At 46.2% G+C, this 19,250-nt stretch overlaps 1 protein-coding gene across 1 annotated transcript in view; it reads left to right on the top strand.

The window, feature by feature from the left end:
• Window positions 1-17,878, top strand: part of LOC137537677 (b(0,+)-type amino acid transporter 1-like) — a 71,187-nt gene extending 53,309 nt beyond the window's left edge. The window contains exons 10-14 of the mRNA XM_068259603.1: window positions 1,546-1,649; window positions 1,732-1,828; window positions 6,243-6,392; window positions 10,871-11,045; window positions 14,774-17,878. Of these exons, the coding sequence (XP_068115704.1) occupies window positions 1,546-1,649; window positions 1,732-1,828; window positions 6,243-6,392; window positions 10,871-11,045; window positions 14,774-14,844 (597 nt within the window). The 3' untranslated portion in view covers window positions 14,845-17,878. The remainder of the gene's footprint in view (window positions 1-1,545; window positions 1,650-1,731; window positions 1,829-6,242; window positions 6,393-10,870; window positions 11,046-14,773) is intronic.
• The last annotated feature ends 1,372 nt before the right edge of the window (window positions 17,879-19,250 follow it).

Raw genomic sequence — 19,250 nt, 5'->3', positions numbered from 1 at the left:
CCCCGCCGGCAGTCACTTCCTGTTTCAGTGACAGGAGCTGACAGGCTGGGGATGCGAGTGATTCTTCGCGTTCCTGGCCACAATAGCGCCATCTATGCTGCTATAGCATATATCATATACCGTATAGCAGCATAGAGGGTGCTAATGTGTCTGGGAACGCGAAGAATCGCTCGCGTCCCCAGCCTGTCAGCTCCTGTCACCGAAACAGGAAGTGGCTGCCGGCGGGGCCAGGAGGATCGGAGGGAGACGGCGAGGGTACCGGACAGCTGCAGGGGGCTATTGGAAGCCCTAGGTGAGTAAAACTCATTTTTTTTTTTGTTTGACTTAAGTGTCCCTTTAAAGCTGAAGCTGCAGTGGCCTGAATTGTAAAAAAAGAAAATATCCTGATCACTAGGAGGGTGTATGTCTATGGTCCGGAAGTGCTTAAGTATCCGCTACTAACATCTTAATGCCAGAAACCACTGGTGACTTTCACTGCTCTTGTGGAGTCTATGCTTTGACTGGTTAGAGCTGTTTCAGTGGCACAGAAGGTAGTCACACAATGGTGGTTTTAATGTTTTTGCTGATAGGAGCAGGAATGGCTAAATAGGACTTTAGCAGCAGTGGGGACAATATGTTTCTAACACTGCTGCAAAGATCGGCACACAGTGATGCCAGGTTAGGCACAGCCAGGGCCAGATTTACTTCTCAGTAGCCTATACAGGGACGTAACTAGAAATCACTGGGCCCCCCTGCAAAACTTTGGTCAGGGCCCCTCCCCTTTCTGCACAGGTAAACTGCGACCCAATGTTAATCAATTGGCCAGTGCACACTTGAATGAGTTTTCCCCATGCAGATAAAACCAGACAGCAGTGAAGAACTGCACACATTTTCTCTATCAGTTACGTTAGCTGTGATAAAACGTGATTGTTTTCACCCATACAGACACACATAGTGTGCAGAAAACTCGTACAGAAAACTGACAGGTGACTGTGCTCCCAGCTTCAGCTAATTACACTCACTCTGTCCACCTGTGATGGAGCAGAACTTGCTCTGCAGACTCCTCCAGCATCACTACAGTACACAGCACTTGGGGAGGGATGGAGAGGCTGGGGGCGGGGCCCTGCAGAATCCTCCAGCATCACTACAGTACACAGCACTTGGGGGAGGGGTAGAGAGGCTGGGGGCGGGGCCCTGCAGACTCCTCCAGCATCACTACAGTGCACAGCACTTGGGGAGGGGTGGAGAGGCTGGGGGCGGGGCTCTGCAGACTCCTCCAGCATCACTACAGTACACAGCACTTGGGGAGGGGTGAGAGGCTGGGGGCGGGGCTCTGCAGACTCCTCCAGCATCACTACAGTACACAGCACTTGGGGAGGGGTAGAGAGGCTGGGGGTAGAGCAGCACTGTACACAAGAGCCTGCGGCACACTGGGGGACTGTCTACAAAACTTTGTATGATTCATTATCATTTCACATACTTGTCATTTGGTGTAATAGTTCTTCGCTGCCATGAATGTTCCAGAAAAAAAATGTGATAGTTCTACAAACCGGAATCTTGTTTCAGACCTTCGGAGATCGCGTTCTGCGCCCGGCAGCCTGGATTGTTCCTCTCTTCGTAGCATTTTCCACCATCGGATCAGCCAATGGAAGCTGTTTTACCGCTGGCAGGTGAGGGTTTTTTCATCATTTGAATGTGTTAGTTATCTTATGAATGTATTTACATTTCCTCTCCTGTCTTCCTCCCTCTCAGGTTATCGTACGTTGCTGGGCGTGAGGGCCACATGCTGAAATTCCTGTCTTACATCAGCGTGAAGCGTCTGACCCCTCTGCCGGCCATCGTGTCTTATGTATGTTAGACACTTGTCTCTGGTGATTGATCAGAGGGGGGTTATAGAGCGTCTGAGATAGTAAATTCCATGATAGATTGTTGTGATACAAGGTTATTATGACCATGACTTACCTTTAAGGATGACTTTTTTACTTGAGCGAGAAAGTGCACTTGTCAGAATTCTGCTGGTGGTGGTGGAGTTTCTTATATAACAGCCATAGATCGACATTTGCCTACCCCCAGGCAACCAGAAGCCCCTGTCTAGATTATTTCGGTAGGCACAAGAAGACCTAACTATTAACATGGGAAATTTGGGCACCGGAGGCATAGTGAAACTATGGACGCCTCAAAAGCGCCAATGTTAATTGCAGGCGTAAAAAGAACCGTGGGCGCCAGAGGCACCCGCTATACAAACGGCTACAATTAGCAGGCTTTCATGGTGCCCAATATTTTACGTTTATAGGTGAGTTTGCGTTGGGCGAGGGGGCCAGTTAGGTATGGGTTCAGGATCAGTTAGAGCAGTGGTCCTCAAACTAAGGTCTGCGGGCCGAATGTGGCCCCCTGAGGCTTTTTTACCGGCCCCCCCCCCGCACACAAAATGTATTATAGACGCAGTCCGCTACATCTTTAAATATTGGTTGTCCGCATATACAATGAAGCCAGAAAGCAGAAATTCACTGGTTTCCAATCACATTCCACATCAGGTGACACTGTTGTCCAATTGGACTGAAGGTTGTCACCTTAGTATGCATTACTGTCTGGCCCGCAAAAACTTCTACTGTATGTATACTCCGCCCCCCAGCAGTCTGAAGTATGTTGACCTGGCCCTCGACCCAAAACGTTTGGGGACCCTTGAGTTAGAGCTAAGCATTAGAGTTGGAGGCGTGTGTGTGTGTGTGTGTGTGTGTGTGTGTGTGTGGAGTTCGGTTAGAGTTAGGCAACAGTCGGGGGGGATCATTAGTATTAGGCATTGGTAGAGGGAAGTTAAAGCTAGGAACCGGTGGGGGAGTGGGTTATTGTTAGATTGTGGTAGAGGGAGTAGGGATGCTCATTCGGATTCCCCGGAAATGCAATTTCCGAAGTTCCGATCGGAAATTGCATTTCCGCATCGGAATGTGAAAATCGGTAATGCAAGTGCGGTAGGCGGATTTCCGCCGGAAATCGTGGAAATTTCACCCGACTTTAACATCGATTTTCTCAAAAACCATAAGGTCTTTTTGAAAACTTTTTTTTTGCATCTTGTTCACAAGGTTCGGTTTAATAAACCCTGAGAATTTGGTGTGTCTAGGACCTAAGGGGGATTTGCTATTAACCGCTAAATTCGGCGGATTTTTACTGTAATGTAAAATGCAGAAAATCTGCATCTGCCTGTTTTTCTGCATTTTACATTACAGTAAAAATCCGCCGACTTTAGTGGTTAATAGCAAAGCCCCCTTAAGTCCTAGACACACCAAATTTTCAGGGTTTATTAAACTGAATCTTGTGAACAAGATGCAAAAAAAAAAGTTTTCAAAAAGACTTTATAGATTTTGAGAAAATTGATGTTAAATTCGGGCGGAATTTCCGAGATTTCCGGCGGAAATTCCGCATTGGAATGCGGAAATTGGTAGCGGAAAGCGGAATCGGTAATTGGTACATGACGGAATGCGGATTTACCGCGGAATCGGAAATTGGCATTCCGACCATCCCTAGGAGGGAGGCTCATGTGAGAATTGGGTTAGATTTATCAATGGAAAAATATCGGTAAACTTTAGTAATATTTTACTATTGGCATTATTACTGACCCATTGTAAAATAATGGTAAGTTTACAGATATTGTGCTAGCGGCTATTTGTGGTGCTCAAATTTCCCCAGCGCCTTTTTTGTATGTACGCCATAACTATTGTAGACGTGAGATGAACGAGGCGCTGTGTGGCCAGATCTACATACCTTGTCCTCCTCCGATTAGACTTTTCATACTATTTAAAGGGCAAACATGCACATAGGTAGAGTTACCGGTTTACTTAAGTAAAGGTGTGCTTTAAAGGGTTAATGTAATTATAAAGTAAGCTCATGCTCTCCATTGCCCTTTATCTGCCTATCAGGTCATTCTCAGAGCAGCCAGCTGTGCAACACATCAGTTGGGACAGTGCAGTCTGTTTGTCCTGACTTTTTAAAGGATAACTGAAGCAAGAGGGATGTGGAGGCTGCCATATTTATTTCCTGGTATTGCCTAGCAGCCCTGCTGGTCTAGTGGGCTGCAGTAGTGTCTGAATCACACCAGAAACAAGCATGCAGCTAATCTTGCCAGATCTGACAATGTCAGAAGCCACTGATCTGATGCATGCTTGTTCCGGGTCTGTGGCTGAAAGTATTAGAGGCAGAGGATCAGCAGGATAGCCAGGTAACTTATATTGTCTAAATATCTCCCCCCCCCCCCCCCCCCGAATTCTGACTTACCTGGGGCTTCCTCCAGCCCCCATAGCCGCTGGCGGCTCCGGTAGAGTGTGCACCCCATCGCGTCCTCACACCGGTCACCGTAAGTGTCTTGCGCATGCACAGTTCTCTAAAGACTGAACCATGCAAGCGCAGGCCGCTTACAGCAACCGGCATGCACAGGCACCTATTCTGCAGTCGGCGGATCTCTGAAGCCACCAGCGGGACCAAGTAAGAGCTGAAGAGGATGCTGGAGGACCTTGCGGGCTACGGGGAGGCTGGAAGGAGCACCAGGTAAGTCCAGAATTCGTTTTTGTGTTACTGCTCGAAGTCCGTTTAAAAGGAAATAAATATGGCAGCCTCCACATACCTCTAGCTTCAGTTGTCCTTTAAGAATTCAGGAAAACTTAAGAGATCCCGGTTTGCAAGCCAATCCCTGAAAGCATTTGGGCTGAGCCAGGGGTGGTCAAACATTCTGGATTATCAATGGGTGTCACACCTATTCACAATACTTCATGTACAATCCTATTTGCCCCACATCTGCTTGTGGAAATCTGATGCAGCTAACAGAGCAAAAGACTTTTTGAACCACTTGCTTTGGGTGGGCGTTGTGGTTCTATAGAACCCGATAATGTGTGGAGTACTCAGCATTGGGGGGTCTGAGATTTGTAGTGTTTGCACTCTATTTTACAGTCCTACTCATATGAATCCAGATTTGTGCAGGGTGAGGCTGTTATTCACGTAGACTTCAGAATATGGAAGAACATGTTTTCATGGCAATAACGGTCTCCTATGTCCGCTTCAGTTTACTAGAGAATTACTTCCTGTTTCAATAATTTTTATTGAGAATTTTTCAAAGAAAAATAACAGTCAAACATTAATATTTTGACATATCTATGTAAATTTGTTACATAACAATACAATATAAGATAATAGTAGTAAAATGATAGCAATATCAGAATCAAAAACGAACACATTCACAGCAGAACAAGTTCTATGAGTTGTCCTGACTCCTAATAATTCTTTAGAACCATTTTGAGTACAGTCCTAACAAAGGTACAACTCTTAGGAACTACTAATCCTTATTAAATAAGCTAGGAAGATCCAACCTTGAACTCAGTTGGATTAAAATGTGTTACCTTCGTTTCAGATCTACCAATGTTTCACAATACATCACTTCTTCCAACATCACAATGTGAATAAATCAACAGCTCACCATCAGCCTCTCAACCTGAGAAATGTGGTATTGAGACCGCCCTACTGAGATCTCAGGGAGTGGTACTTATCATTGTATAGTACCACATTGTGAATCGTTACAAGGGTAGAACGTAGTTTATATCTATTAATGAAGGTTATCTGTAAAGTTATGAATAAGTAATGTATCATATGCATTGGAAGATTAAGGTCCGTACACACGCCGGACTGGAGGCAACGACAGGTCCGTCGTCACCTCCCGCTGGGTGGGCGTTCCAGCGACAGTCCGGCGTGTGTACGCTCTGTCGTCAGACTGATACGGCTGTTTCTGAGCGATCCGCCAGGCTGATCACTCAGAAACAGCCGTATCAGTCCGCCGACAGACTGTACACACGCCGGACTGTCGCTGGAACGCCCACCCAGCGGGAGGTGACGACGGACCCGTCGTTGCCTCCAGTCCGGCGTGTGTACGGACCTTTAGAACTTATCCTTCTTGTTTGACTATATGTCTAAATTAGATAAAACAACTAAACTAACGATCTACAGATAAGAAATTTAACCCCAGAATACTGTATATTGCGACAGTGAATGCCAACTTATTACCAGCATAAGGGAGGACTGTACTTGACGGGGAACACTATGACTTTAGTTAGTAAGAGTGGTTTGTTTTTTCTTGTTTAAAAATCTGACAACCTTGATTCTCTATACACCGGCGGCCACAGATTTGCCCTTTAGAGAATTACTTCCGACGTAACATATACTTGAAAGCAATTATCAACATACTGTATACTTATCCTTTCTTTCTGTACCGCTGTCCTGTCCAGGGAATCATTGGAATGATCTACATCATCCCAGCCGACATCAACACCCTCATTAACTACTTCAGCTTTGCCGTGTGGATATTTTATGGATTGACCATCGCTGGGCTTGTGGTCATGAGATTTACCAAGAAGGACATGAAGAGACCCATCAAGGTAAGTTTTCTGCAATCTTCCCATACTGGACCTTTAAAGGGAAATGCAATGATGGTTGATTTTGACTGGGCATAAATAAGGAAAAAGATCTGCTGTGGATGACTTTTTGAAGCACAAAAAATCTACATTTTAAAGGATATCCAAGTTGGGAGGGGATATTTACTTACACTAGAAAAAAATATATGTAGTGTCTATATATCTATATTTGCAGCTACATAGAAATCAGGTGCAAGCCCTGGTAAAACCAACCAATCGACAAAAAACAACGAACCAACTAGTATATTGCTGCAAACTATTAGTATAAAGAAGTACACTGCAAAAATAGTAATTCAAAAAAATATAAATCTTTATTATTAATCTCTAAAAAGGATTATGCTTATTAGCACATATCAGTGATAGCTATAGTCGACCCAAGGGTCACCTAAATCCCCCATCCCCTTGATAAAACCCCCTATATCCCGACCACAGTGGTACTTCCTAAACTCTCCAATCGAAAAATGTGAGGTATCCTGAACCACAAATACACAATCAATGTAGCCAGGTAAAAAAAAATACAAAAATATACACTCAGAGGTTGAATACAAAAATGGAGACCAATGTGATTGAAACCTAAGCGAACGCCATCATAGACGCATCTAATATCTGCATGGTTGCACTGTAGGATCCTGGGCTACATATGACCATAAATATAGCCCCCCACTTAGCTGCTACAGACATCTATGGCCTAGCTGGACGTGATGGCAATAGCAAAAAAGCAACATATACGAAAAAACGGGGTACCACTTAAAAATGCATGCTTCAAAAAATATATTTTTTAAGACTATAGTCTCATAAACACAATCCAGATCCAGTACTTCAGATGTATGATAGATAGCATAGGCATATGATAGTATCTTCACTGTAGCAACAGGGATAAGCAACAGCAACCACAAAAGCAGTCCTCTTTAAATATTAGGCAATATATGGTAATCTTCATATTACAGCCTTATACTGTAATATCCTCTTTATGCACAGCACACAGTAAGCTTACTATGAAAGTTCATCATCTATATTAACATCATAGAGTAGACTCTGTTCTCATACAAAAGAGTATCATTAATAGGATGATTGTTGATAAGCTTGGTTCCCTGTCCACTCGCAACAGAGATTCCTCAGCAAGCAGTTAGTCATTGCATAGTATGTTTCTATACTTGTCGTTTCTCTAGCAGACTTCCATGCTGCGCTTTACACCAGCGTAACAGTCGCTGGGCCCAGGCTGCTTGTAGTACTCCACAGTGCGTTTTACCATGCTGACATGGCGGCTCGGCGTTCAGCTATATGCGTGAGCTGCGTTAATGCATTTCGCCCCGCCCCCTGAGCTTCGTCAGAACGTATATTTACTTACACTGCTAGGGGATGAAAGAAGCCCCGGGTATCAGGTCCCACATTGTAGTTCCATTGCCCACCAGGCTGCCACTGTACTCTCCAAAATATCATGGGGTAATGTGCATTTCTCTCGATTACATTCCCTCAGCCAGGAGAACTCTGTGCTTAGAATGCGCCCAGTCACGGGAGTGTAATAGAGATCGGCACATTGACGCGCCCAGGCATGCGCAGTAGCCAACGACCATTACTGTGCTTGGGGATCCCTTTTTTTTTTTTTTTTTGTAGGGGAGAGCAGCACCAGAATTACAGCAAGGGACACGGTAGACTTCTAGGGGCTGGAAGAAGCCCAAGGTGAATATATCTAATTGCTTAGATTAAAATGTTGCGCCATTTCTCCTAAGGCCAGTCAATGCGCTAATAGTAACCTCTTCAGCATGTCTTTTTTTCAACAGTGGGACTTTGTGGGGGCTTCTTGCAGATAGCTTAGCTTGGATAGGAGTGGTAATTGTAGCAGTACTCACAGGTAGCCTACTTTGATCTTCCTGGAGCTGATTGTTGGCTGAGTCTTTGCCATTTTGGCTATTCTTTTATATCCATTTGTATGGCAGTCTTTCCCTTTCTTCCACCTCTTACAGGTTTTGGTTGCCATTTTAATGCATTTGCGATCATTTTAGCTGAGCCGCCTATCTGCAGTCCTTTATTTTTTCCCTCTCCACTTTTTAATAACAATAAAAAACGGATGCGAGATATGTTTTTGAGTTGGAGAGAACAGGAGCTGGTTAGGGAGTGAATGTGAGGAACAAAATAGAAAGAGTCGTCAAATGTTACCCCTAAGCACCGTGCTTTGGGAACTGAAGTTATAGGGGTGTTAATATTTATTGTTAAATCAGGCAGATACGGTGGAAAAATTAGTTCTGTTTTACTAGTATTATATTTTAAGAAGCAGGATGTCATGAAAGAGCATAAGCAGACAAGCAGTCAGGAACACCTATGAGAAGGGAGTTAAAGAGGAACTCCAGTGAAAATAATGTAGTAAAAAAAGTGCTTCATTTTTACCACAATTATGTATAAATGATTTAGTCAGTGTTTGATCATTGTAAAATCTTTCCTCTCCCCGATTTACATTCTGACATTTATTACATGGTGACATTTTTACTGTGGGCAGGTTATGTAGCTGCTCCTAGCTGTTTTGGCTGTTACAGACAGCTGTAAACAGCCATTTCCTGTCTGTGAACATTGTTACCTTGTGGCAATTTGCCCAGAGTACCGCGGTCCCAGAGCTTCTTGTGAAAGGGGTTTCAGCACAATCAGTCATACAGCGCCCCCTGATGGTCTGTTTGTGAAAAGCATTATATTTCTCATGTAAAAGGGGGTATCCGCTACTGATTGGGATAAAGTTCAATTCTAGGTTGGAGTTTCTCTTTAAGGTCTGGGGCTGAGAGGTACAGTTGTGTATCATCTGCATATAAGTATTATTGAAACCCAAATGATTTAATTAAGTTGCCAAGACCGTTTTAAAAGCCTAGGTATGCTTCCTCCTGGCTTAGGGGTAAAACCAGGATAACCGAGGCGCCAACACAGGATAACATTGGTTAAAACCAGTTTAAAAGGAAGGAAATGGGTGGATTCACCTCCCTCAGGTATATAAATGACCAGGCAAAAATAAGCTGTTGAAAATACAAATATATTTATTTAAAACAACTCTCCAGATATGATGCAACGCGTTTCACCGGCCAACATCCCGCTTCATCAGGCAATTGGATATGGAGAACAGAATTGAAGGTCAATAGATTTGCCAAAGCGCCTCACATGTCCCAGGTGATGGGTACACAGCTGATCCCCCCCCCCCCCCCCCCCCAGGCAGCGGAAGTGTCAGATACAGCTTCAGCTTCTCTTGGGTTTCAGCAACATCACCAATTTCCCCGAGAGCCAGACAGGAGAAATACAGACTTTCCCCGAGAGCCAGACAGGAGAAATACAGACTAACAGCTTGTACAATTAGCTAGCTGACTTGGGGGTTGATTCACTTTGTAGGATGAGAGCCCCGCACTTTGGCCCAATAGGCTGCCTGAAGCAGCCGTTCGTTTTAGGGTAGTGCGAGTAAGTTAGTAGTACAGCTACAGCAGTAGTGTGCCTACTTTGAAGATATTACTTGTGCTGCTAGTGAATCAACCCTACTGATTTGTCTGTGAGCCAGATGTAGCCATCAAAAGAGCCCCATCTGGCTCCCGAGCCATAGCTTCCCTACCCCTGCTTTATATGAATGACTGGAAATGACCATTTGGGACCACTAACAGACAAAACTCCAACCAATCTGAATAGATTAATGACATTAATCCTAAAATTGGATCAATTTAATTAATCTGGTTGGGTTACTTAGGACATTTTAGTCTATTAGTGTTCCCAAACAATCATTTACGATTGTTCATACGAAGAATCATTTGTAAACAATCAATCGGCAAATTGTATCGTTAGTGGCCACCTTAAGTTCGCTTTCATGCGGGAGGCTATAGAGTGTGAATTCACAGCCTGTCAGCCAAGCCTTTAAAAACGACTATAGTGACTTCACTCAATTTAAAGGATACCCAAAGTGACATGAGATAACCAAGGGTTAAACATCAGTAAGTGGCAGTTCCTGTCTAAGTCAGGACTGGGTCAGACTACAGTGTGACCCTCATTGATAAGAAATTACAACTATAAAACACTTTCCTAGCAGAAAATGGCTTCTGAGAGCAGGAAAGAGATAAAGGGTCAATAGTTCATAGATTTTAGCTCTGGCATACTTCAATGAATGTGGCATTGAGCAAAAACAATAACAGTAAAAACTAAAATAAAACTGTGGAATATCTTAAAGAGAAACTCCGCTCAGTAGCTGATACCCCCTTTTACATGAGAAATCTATTCCTTTTCACAAACAGACCATCAGGGGGCGCTGTATGACAGTTCCTCTTTAAAAAAAATCATTTTTAGGAGAAGGAGGATAGATACAATTGTTTTTCATTAGTTTATTTTTCACCTCAGGAGTCCTTTAAATAAATTGAAAAAAATAATATTGTAGAAAGAACTTGAAGAGGAATACCGATTTTGCTAATTGTAACCCTTTATACTTTCAGGTTCCAATCCCGATCCCCATCCTGATGGTCCTGGTCGCTATCTACCTCGTATTGGCCCCGATCATTGACAAGCCGGAGTGGGCCTACCTGTACTGTGTGCTCTTCATCCTCAGTGGCCTGCTCTTCTACTTCCCCTTTGTGCACTACAAGGTCAAATGGGCGCAGAAGATCACAAGTGAGTAATCAGTGCTAGATGTGTATGCAGAATCCCCCTGCACAGAATATTGCACAGCTGTGCATGTCATTGTCTGTTCAGTAGGCAGATTCAAGTGCAGAACTCCTCCTTCACACACGATTTCTATTTAAAGAAAACCTGTACTGAAAAAAAGTTCCCCTGGGGGGTAGTCACCTCAGTAGGGGGAAGCCTCTGGACCTTATCGAGGCGTCCCTCGTCCTCCTGTGTCCCACGGCGGTCTCGCTGCAGCCCCCGGAACGCACAGCCGACAATTTGTCAGGCTATGCAATATTTATCTTCCCTGGTTCCAGCGGGGGCGCTGTTGCGGTTCTTCCCACGGAGATAGGCGAAAATAGCCGATCTCCGTCGGGTCCGCTCTGCTGCGCTGGTGCAGGAGACTTGTGCCTGCGCAGTAGAACGACCCGACAGCGATCGTCTATTTCCGCCCATCTCCGAGCGGAGAGCCGATACTGCGCCTGCGCTGGAGCCGGGAAGGTAAATATTTACATCGCCGCCGCTCCGGAAGGATTTTCGCCGCTGCTGAGGGACAGAGGAGGACGGGGGAAGCCTCAATAGGATCTGGAGGCTTCCCCCCCCCGCCCGAGGTAAGTACCCCCCCAGGGGAGGTTTTTTTTCATTAGGGATTTTCTTTAAAGGAGTTCTGTGGGGGGTTGTGGAAGAGAAAAACGGACCCTTACCTTGGGCTTCTATCAGCCCCTTGCTGCAGTAATGTCCCACGCCGTCCTCCTCCCATCTGCCGTTCTCCGCCGCCGGCCCCGGTCTAAGCGGCATGGAATCCAACTGCGGCTGCGCTACAGTGGCCGCGCACCCGCTCACTTCCGCCTGCGTCATCGGAAGCTTACTGCGCAAGCGCAGTACAAGGCTCCGTTGTACTGCACCTGCGCAGTAAGCCTCAGATGACGCGAGCGGAGGCACGGCAACGCGCATTATTCGTCTGTATGTCAGACGAATAGTAGCCCGGTGCCGGCTGCGGGGAACGGCGGATGGGAGCAGGACGGCGTGGGACATTACCGCTGCACGGGGCTGATAAAAGCCCAAGGTAAGTGGCAGTTTTTCTCTTCAGAAACCCCCCACAGAACCCCTTTAAAGCGCAAATGAAGACATCCTAAAACAAAGGTTATTAGAGATCCGATTCCACCACTTATATATAACATTATTAACCGGTTCACTATTTTTTACCTCTTAAGATTCCTTTCATTTTTGATACTTTAGCTGTATGGTTTTGATACAGCAATAACTTTTTAATTACTAATGTCATCTTAGTGATAGATATTTTTTTTTTTTTTTCAGTACAATCTAGGCTTTCTTTGGGTAATAATTGTCTCCCAAAACTATTTTATTTTATAGACATCTTAAAAATTAGACATAAATGCAGAATGCAGAAAATACCCATTTTTCACCTTTAGTTATAAAACACATAAAAATGATTTTTTTTGGCCCTTCCCAGTTAAAACAACACCCCACATGCCATATTGTATTACTAGCGGAGCATGTGGCGGACAGTTACCCCCAGTCTTCACGTCTGTGGCGATCAGATGCGTTCGATAGGGCGACAGTTCGGGGCCCATAGTGCTGTACAGATGCATCGCTAGGCAACGGCAGAGCAATATATTTGTAGAGCATTGGGGCCCTAGTGATCGCATCTGATCGCTCCAGGCGGCAGTCGTTAACCTCCCTGGCGTTCTGATTCCTGCGGCCACGTTTTTTGCACTTTTTTATTTTTCATGTAGCTAGCCTAGCGCTAGCTACATGATTGCCCCCTCTGTGCGGCATCCCTCCCTCCCCTCCGATCGCCACCCGGCGCAATGGCCCGTCCGGAAATCCCGTTCTGAACGGGCTTTTCTGAAGGGCTTCCCGCCATGGTGACGCACATCGTGACGTCGGCGACCTCACAGGGAGACCCGATCCACCCCTCAGCGCTGCCTGGCACTGATTTGCCAGGCAGCGCACGGGGTCTGGGGGGGCGCTCGTTACGCGACGGATAGCGGCGCATCGGCGGGGATCATCTCCAAAAAAAAAATTGTTAAAATCGGCCCAGCGGGGCCTGAGCGGCACCCTCCAGTGTCTCTGGACGAGCTCAGCTCGTCCAGAACTCTAGGGAGGTTAATAGTTTACTAACTCCTGCAATACCTATACCTGTTTATAATGGGTTGGTAGGCTAGGCTGAGGTTAAAAATTAACTAGGGATTAAAAAACAGATATTTTCACAGGTTACAGGAATGTTTGCCCACGTGGTCCATAAGAGTACATACACACATCCAATTTTGATTTGCCTATGACTGACCAATGTTACCACTTCCATGTAGTATGAGAGCTTACCTACACAATATATTCATAGCATTCAAATTGTGTCGACTCTCCTACTACAGGGGAGGGGTAAAATTGGCCATTCAAAATTGGATGTGTGTACCAGGCTTCAGTCTTAAAGGGAACCTAAACTGAGAGGGATATGGAGGTTTCCTTTTAAACAATACCAGTTGCCTGGCAGTCCTGCTGATCCTCTGCCTCCAATACTTTTAGCCATAGACCCTGAACAAGGATGCAGCAGATCAGGTGTTTCTGACATTATTGTCAGATCTGACAAGATTAGCTGCATGCTTGTTTCTGGCGTAATTCACACTACTGCAGGCAGAAAGCTGAGCAGGGCTGCCAGGCAATTGGTATTGATTAAAAGGAAATCAAGATGGCAGCCTCCATATACCTCTCACTACAGTTCTCCTTTAAAGTAAACCGGAGACGAAGGAGGGGAATTTTTTTTTTTATGCATACATGGGGCTTCTTCCAGCCCCCTCACCATCCAAAGCCCCCTGGACCATCCCATAGAAGCCCTGTTATCTTCAGCCAGTCTGGCGTACTGCGCATGCGTGGCCCAGCACCCATCTCCGGGAGCGTTCTGAGCCTGCGCAGTACCACTGGAGAGGCACAGAATACTCCCAGCCGCAGGAGCAGACTGCCAAAGATAACTGGGCTTCTACAGGACGGACCGGGGAGCTTTGGATGGTGGTGAGAGAGCGATCTGCGAGGGGGGGGGGGCTGGAGGCAGCTCCAGGTATATATAAAAATGTTTCCTCCTTTTGTCTTTGGAACACTTTAAAGCCGGCTTTCTCAGCTAGGGTTCCTTGAGTACTCTGCAGGGGTTCTTTGGCATTTTCCACCATCGTGGGGGAAATATAATAAAGTAGCACTAAATTAGGGGTCAGAATAATAATGAGCATTAATACAAAGCACTAGGATAAGGAGACAGTATAATGAGGGGCAGTGTAATAGGGGGTAGTGAAATAAACAGCCTCATCTACTTCTAAAGACTATACCTCATGCAGAATAAATGCAGGGGTTCCTCGAGATCAAAAAATTGTTTACAAGATGGTTCCAGGTTGAAATGGTTGAGGAAGGCTAGTTTAAGGGCCCGTTTCCACGATTCCGCAGAGTTTCCCTGCACATGAATCGCACGGGGAAACTCTGCCATAGGGGATAGCGTCGCCGCGGCCGAATCGCTTGCAGGAGCGATTCGGCCGGAACTCCCCGCAGAATTCGCAGCGGAGGTTGTGAATCCCATAACCGTGCATGGCACGGCTCATGGGATTCGCCTGCGATCCCGCTCAGTGCCGGCGTGCGTCTGCGAGCCGTACGTTGCACTAGTGAAAACGAGCCCTGAAGTGTAAATTTGCTTTGCAGCAATTTAATCAATATAACTTTTTTTGTTTCAGATCCCATCACCATGTATATCCAAATGATCATGGAAGTGGTACCACCAGACCAGGCCAAGTCAGCGGAGTGAGGATGGTTCATCCATGCTGGACAATAATGACACACCTGTACATAATGTAAATGTCACATGACTTCCTAGAGCCGGCAGATCAAACTGGTTTTTATTTTACAGCACCCTCTGCTGGAAGATCAGTGCTACTGAAAACACGAGGAAAGCTGAGTGCAGGTGTAGCAGTGCCACTCCTGCCTGCGGACACGAGATCTGATACAGGATTCTGGTTGCCTTATGTATGCTCACCTGTAGAATTGTCCTTTTGCGCATCAAGCGCATTCAGTGCAATATTGCAGCACCTGCCTCCCCTCCTGAGGTCACCTGTCTGTACACAACCTGAATGCAGAGCAGCTACAAGGAGCTCCAAACGAAGCATGATAACGAGAGAACTTTTTTTGTATGCATTTCTCAGGACATTTTATATTCATTATGCATAAAAATGATTCATATAAAAAAAAAAAAATTGTAAATGCCTGAATTTTACAGATCTTAGCAACCTCTGACTGCATGCGCATATAAAACATGCCTCTCTGTTAGGCTGGTTTCACAGTGGGACGTTAAAGTCCCACATTACAGCAGCCAGTAACGCAGCCTAACTCTCAGCACTGTGAAATCAATTGTGCTGTTCACAGTGCCCACGTTGTGTTACATTGTAACGCAGCACGTTTAAACAAAGTGCTGCATGCTGTACGTAATACTGGGCTAAGCCGCGTTAGACTGCTTGCACATGCTCAGTAATGTTGGAGGAGGAGGTCTCCCCTCCTCCTCTGCAGCCAGCCACATGGCTAATTAATATTCACTGCACTGCAGAGACTCATGGTAGGACTGTAGTGTTGTCCGGATCATGAACGAATCGTTCATTTGATCCGGATCTTTTTTGTGAGTCGAATCATCACAATGAAAGATTTGGTTCACAGGATGTCTGTCTGGAAGAAACAAGAACATAGGCCTGGTGCACACCAAAAACCGCTAGCAGATCCGCAAAATGCTAGCAGATTTTGAAACGCTTTTTCTTCTTTTTCTGCAGCGTTTCAGCTAGCGTTTTGCGGTTTTGTGAAGCGTTTTTGGTGTAGTAGATTTCATGTATTGTTACAGTAAAGCTGTTACTGAACAGCTACTGTAACATAAAACGCCTGGCAAACCGCTCTGAAGTGCCGTTTTTCAGAGCGGTTTGCGTTTTTCCTATACTTTACATTGGAGGCAGAAACGTATCCGCAATCCAAAATCTGCTGCAGCCCGGGAGTATGCGTTTCTGCAAAACGCCTCCCGCTCTGGTGTGCACCAGCCCATTGAAATACATTACCCTAGCGGATCCGCACCCGCAAGCAGATCGCAAACAGCAGCGGAAACGCTCTGGTGTGCACTAGGCCATACAGAATGTACAGTGCAGGGAAAGTCCTGTCCTGCTAGTCATTTCACCCAGTCTGCTTCCCTAGTAAAATGATTCAAATGATTTGGTTCAAAGATCCGGATCTTTTTAGTGATCCGATTCAAATGATCCAAATCCTTAAAAAGATCCGGACTTCCTATCACTAACCTGGAGCGGCTGCTTTGAGAGCTGCATAACGCAGCTCAATCTGACATCCAACTTCAACACCACCATACGTTGCGTTAGGGGCACGTTATGCGACCAGAACGTCCCCTAAAACGCATCGTCTTGGTGGGAAAGTAGCCTTTAACCCATTCGCGTTCCGTCGTTTTCACTTGAGAAATGTTCACCTCCCATTCATTAGCCTATAACTTTATCACTACTTATCACAATGAACTGATCTATATCTTTTTTTTTCCGCCACCAATTAGGCTTTCTTTGGGGGGTACATTTTGCTTAGGGATGGGACGAATCCACAATTTCTTCGAATCCGAATCTAAAAAGGTTCTCGAATATCTCGAACCTTTCGAATCCCGAATCTAACGAATCCTGCACATAAGAATTGTGCGATCCATGGAATAGTTGCCCACACTATAGGTAGCGAGGTAAAGGTGTCTTCAGTATAGGTAGCAAGGTATAGGGGCCTTCAGTATAGGTAGCTAGGTAAAGGTGTCTTCAGTATAGGCAGCAGGGTATAGGGGCCTTCAGTATAGGCAGCAGTGTATAGGGGCCTTGAGTATAGGTAGCTAGGTAAAGGTGTCTTCAGTATAGGTAGCAGAGTATAGGGGGTTTCAGTATAGGTAGCAGGGTATAGGGGCCTTCAGTATAGGCAGCAGGGTTTAGTGGCCTTCAGTATAGGTAGCAGGGTATAGGGGCCTTCAGTATAGGTAGCAGGGTATAGGGGCCTTCAGTATAGGTAGCAGAGTATAGGGGGCTTCAGTATAGGTAGCAGGGTATAGGGGCCTTCAGTATAGGCAGCAGGGTATAGGGGCCTTCAGTATAGGCAGCAGAGTATAGGGGGCTTCAGTATAGGCAGCAGAGTATAGGGGCCTTCAGTATAGGTAGCAGAGTATAGGGGCCTTCAGTATAGGTAGCAGGGTATAGGGGCCTTCAGTATAGGCAGCAGGGTATAGTGGCCTTCAGTATAGGTAGCAGGGTATAGGGGCCTTCAGTATAGGCAGCAGGGTATAGGGGCCTTCAGTATAGGTAGCTAGGTAAAGGTGTCTTCAGTATAGGCAGCAGGGTATAGTGGCCTTCAGTATAGGTAGCAGGGTATAGGGGCCTTCAGTATAGGTAGCAGGGTATAGGGGCCTTCAGTATAGGCAGCAGGGTATAGGGGCCTTCAGTATAGGTAGCTAGGTAAAGGTGTCTTCAGTATAGGCAGCAGGGTATAGTGGCCTTCAGTATAGGCAGCAGGGTATAGGGGGCTTCAGTATAGGTAGCAGGGTATAGGGGCCTTCAGTATAGGTAGCAAGCTATGGGGGGGGCTTCAGTATAGGTAGCAGGGTATAGAGGCCTTCACTATAGGCAGCAGGCTATGGGGGTTCTTCAGTATAGGTAGCAGAGTATAGGGGGCTTCAATATAGGTAGCAGGGTATAGGGGCGTTCAGTATAGGCAGCAGGGTATAGGGGCCTTCAGTATAGGCAGCAGGGTATAGGGGGCTTCAGTATAGGTAGCAGAGTATAGGGGGCTTCAGTATAGGTAGCAGAGTATAGGGGGCTTCAGTATAGGTAGCAGAGTATAGGGGGCTTCAGTATAGGTAGCAGAGTATAGGGGGCTTCAGTATAGGTAGCAGAGTATAGAGGCCTTCAGTATAGGTAGCAGGGTATAGGGGGCTTCAGTATAGGTAGCAGGGTATAGGGGCCTTCAGTATAGGCAGCAGGCTATGGGGGTTCTTCAGTATAGGTAGCAGAGTATAGGGGGCTTCAGTATAGGTAGCAGGGTATAGGGGTGTTCAGTATAGGCAGCAGGATATAGGGGCGTTCAGTATAGGCAGCAGGGTATAGGGGCCTTTAGTATAGGCAGCAGGGTATAGGGGCCTTTAGTATAGGCAGCAGGGTATAGGGGCCTTCAGTATAGGTAGCAGGGTATAGGGGCCTTCAGTATAGGTAGCAGAGTATAGGGGGCTTCAGTATAGGTAGCAGAGTATAGGGGGCTTCAGTATAGGGGGCTTCAGTATAGGTAGCAGGGTATAGGGGCCTTCAGTATAGGCAGCAGGGTATAGGGGCCTTCAGTATAGGCAGCAGGGTATAGGGGCCTTCAGTATAGGTAGCAGGGTATAGGGGGCTTCAGTATAGGTAGCAGGGTATAGGGGCCTTCAGTATAGGCAGCAGGGTATAGGGGCCTTCAGTATAGGTAGCAAGCTATGGGGGCTTCAGTATAGGTAGCAGGCTATGGGGGGCTTCAGTACAGTTAGCAGGCTATGGGGGGCTTCAGTATAGGTAACAGGCTACGGGGGGCTTCAGTATAGTTAGCAGGCTATGGGGGGCTTCAGTATAGGTAGCAGGCTATGGAGGGCTTCAGTATAGTTAGCAGGCTATGGGGTGCTTCAGTTTCGGTAACAGGCTATGGGGGCTTCAGTATAGGTAGCAGGCTATGGGGGGCCTTCAGTATGGGGGGCTTCAGTATAGGTAGCAGGCTATGGGGGGCTTCAGTATAGGTAGCAGGCTATGGGGGGGCTTCAGTATAGTTAGCAGGCTATGGGGGTTCTTCAGTATAGGTAGCAGGCTATGGGGGGCTTCAGTATAGATAGCAGGCTATGGGGGGCTTCAGTATAGGTAGCAGGCTATGGGGGCTTCAGTATAGGTAACAGGCTATGGGGAGCTTCAGTATAGGTAGCAGGCTATGGGGGGCTTCAGTATAGGTAGCAGGCTATGGGGGGCTTCAGTATAGGTAGCAGGCTATGGGGGGCTTCAGTATAATTAGCAGGCTATGGGGGGCTTCAGTATAGATAGCAGGCTATGGGGGGCTTCAGTATAGATAGCAGGCTATGGGGGGCTTCAGTATAGGTAGCAGGCTATGGGGGGCTTCAGTATAGATAGCAGGCTATGGGGG

Source organism: Hyperolius riggenbachi, chromosome 11, assembly GCF_040937935.1.
Source record: "Hyperolius riggenbachi isolate aHypRig1 chromosome 11, aHypRig1.pri, whole genome shotgun sequence".
Classification (NCBI taxonomy): domain Eukaryota; kingdom Metazoa; phylum Chordata; class Amphibia; order Anura; family Hyperoliidae; genus Hyperolius; species Hyperolius riggenbachi.
This window is presented reverse-complemented; position numbering and strand designations above follow the sequence as displayed.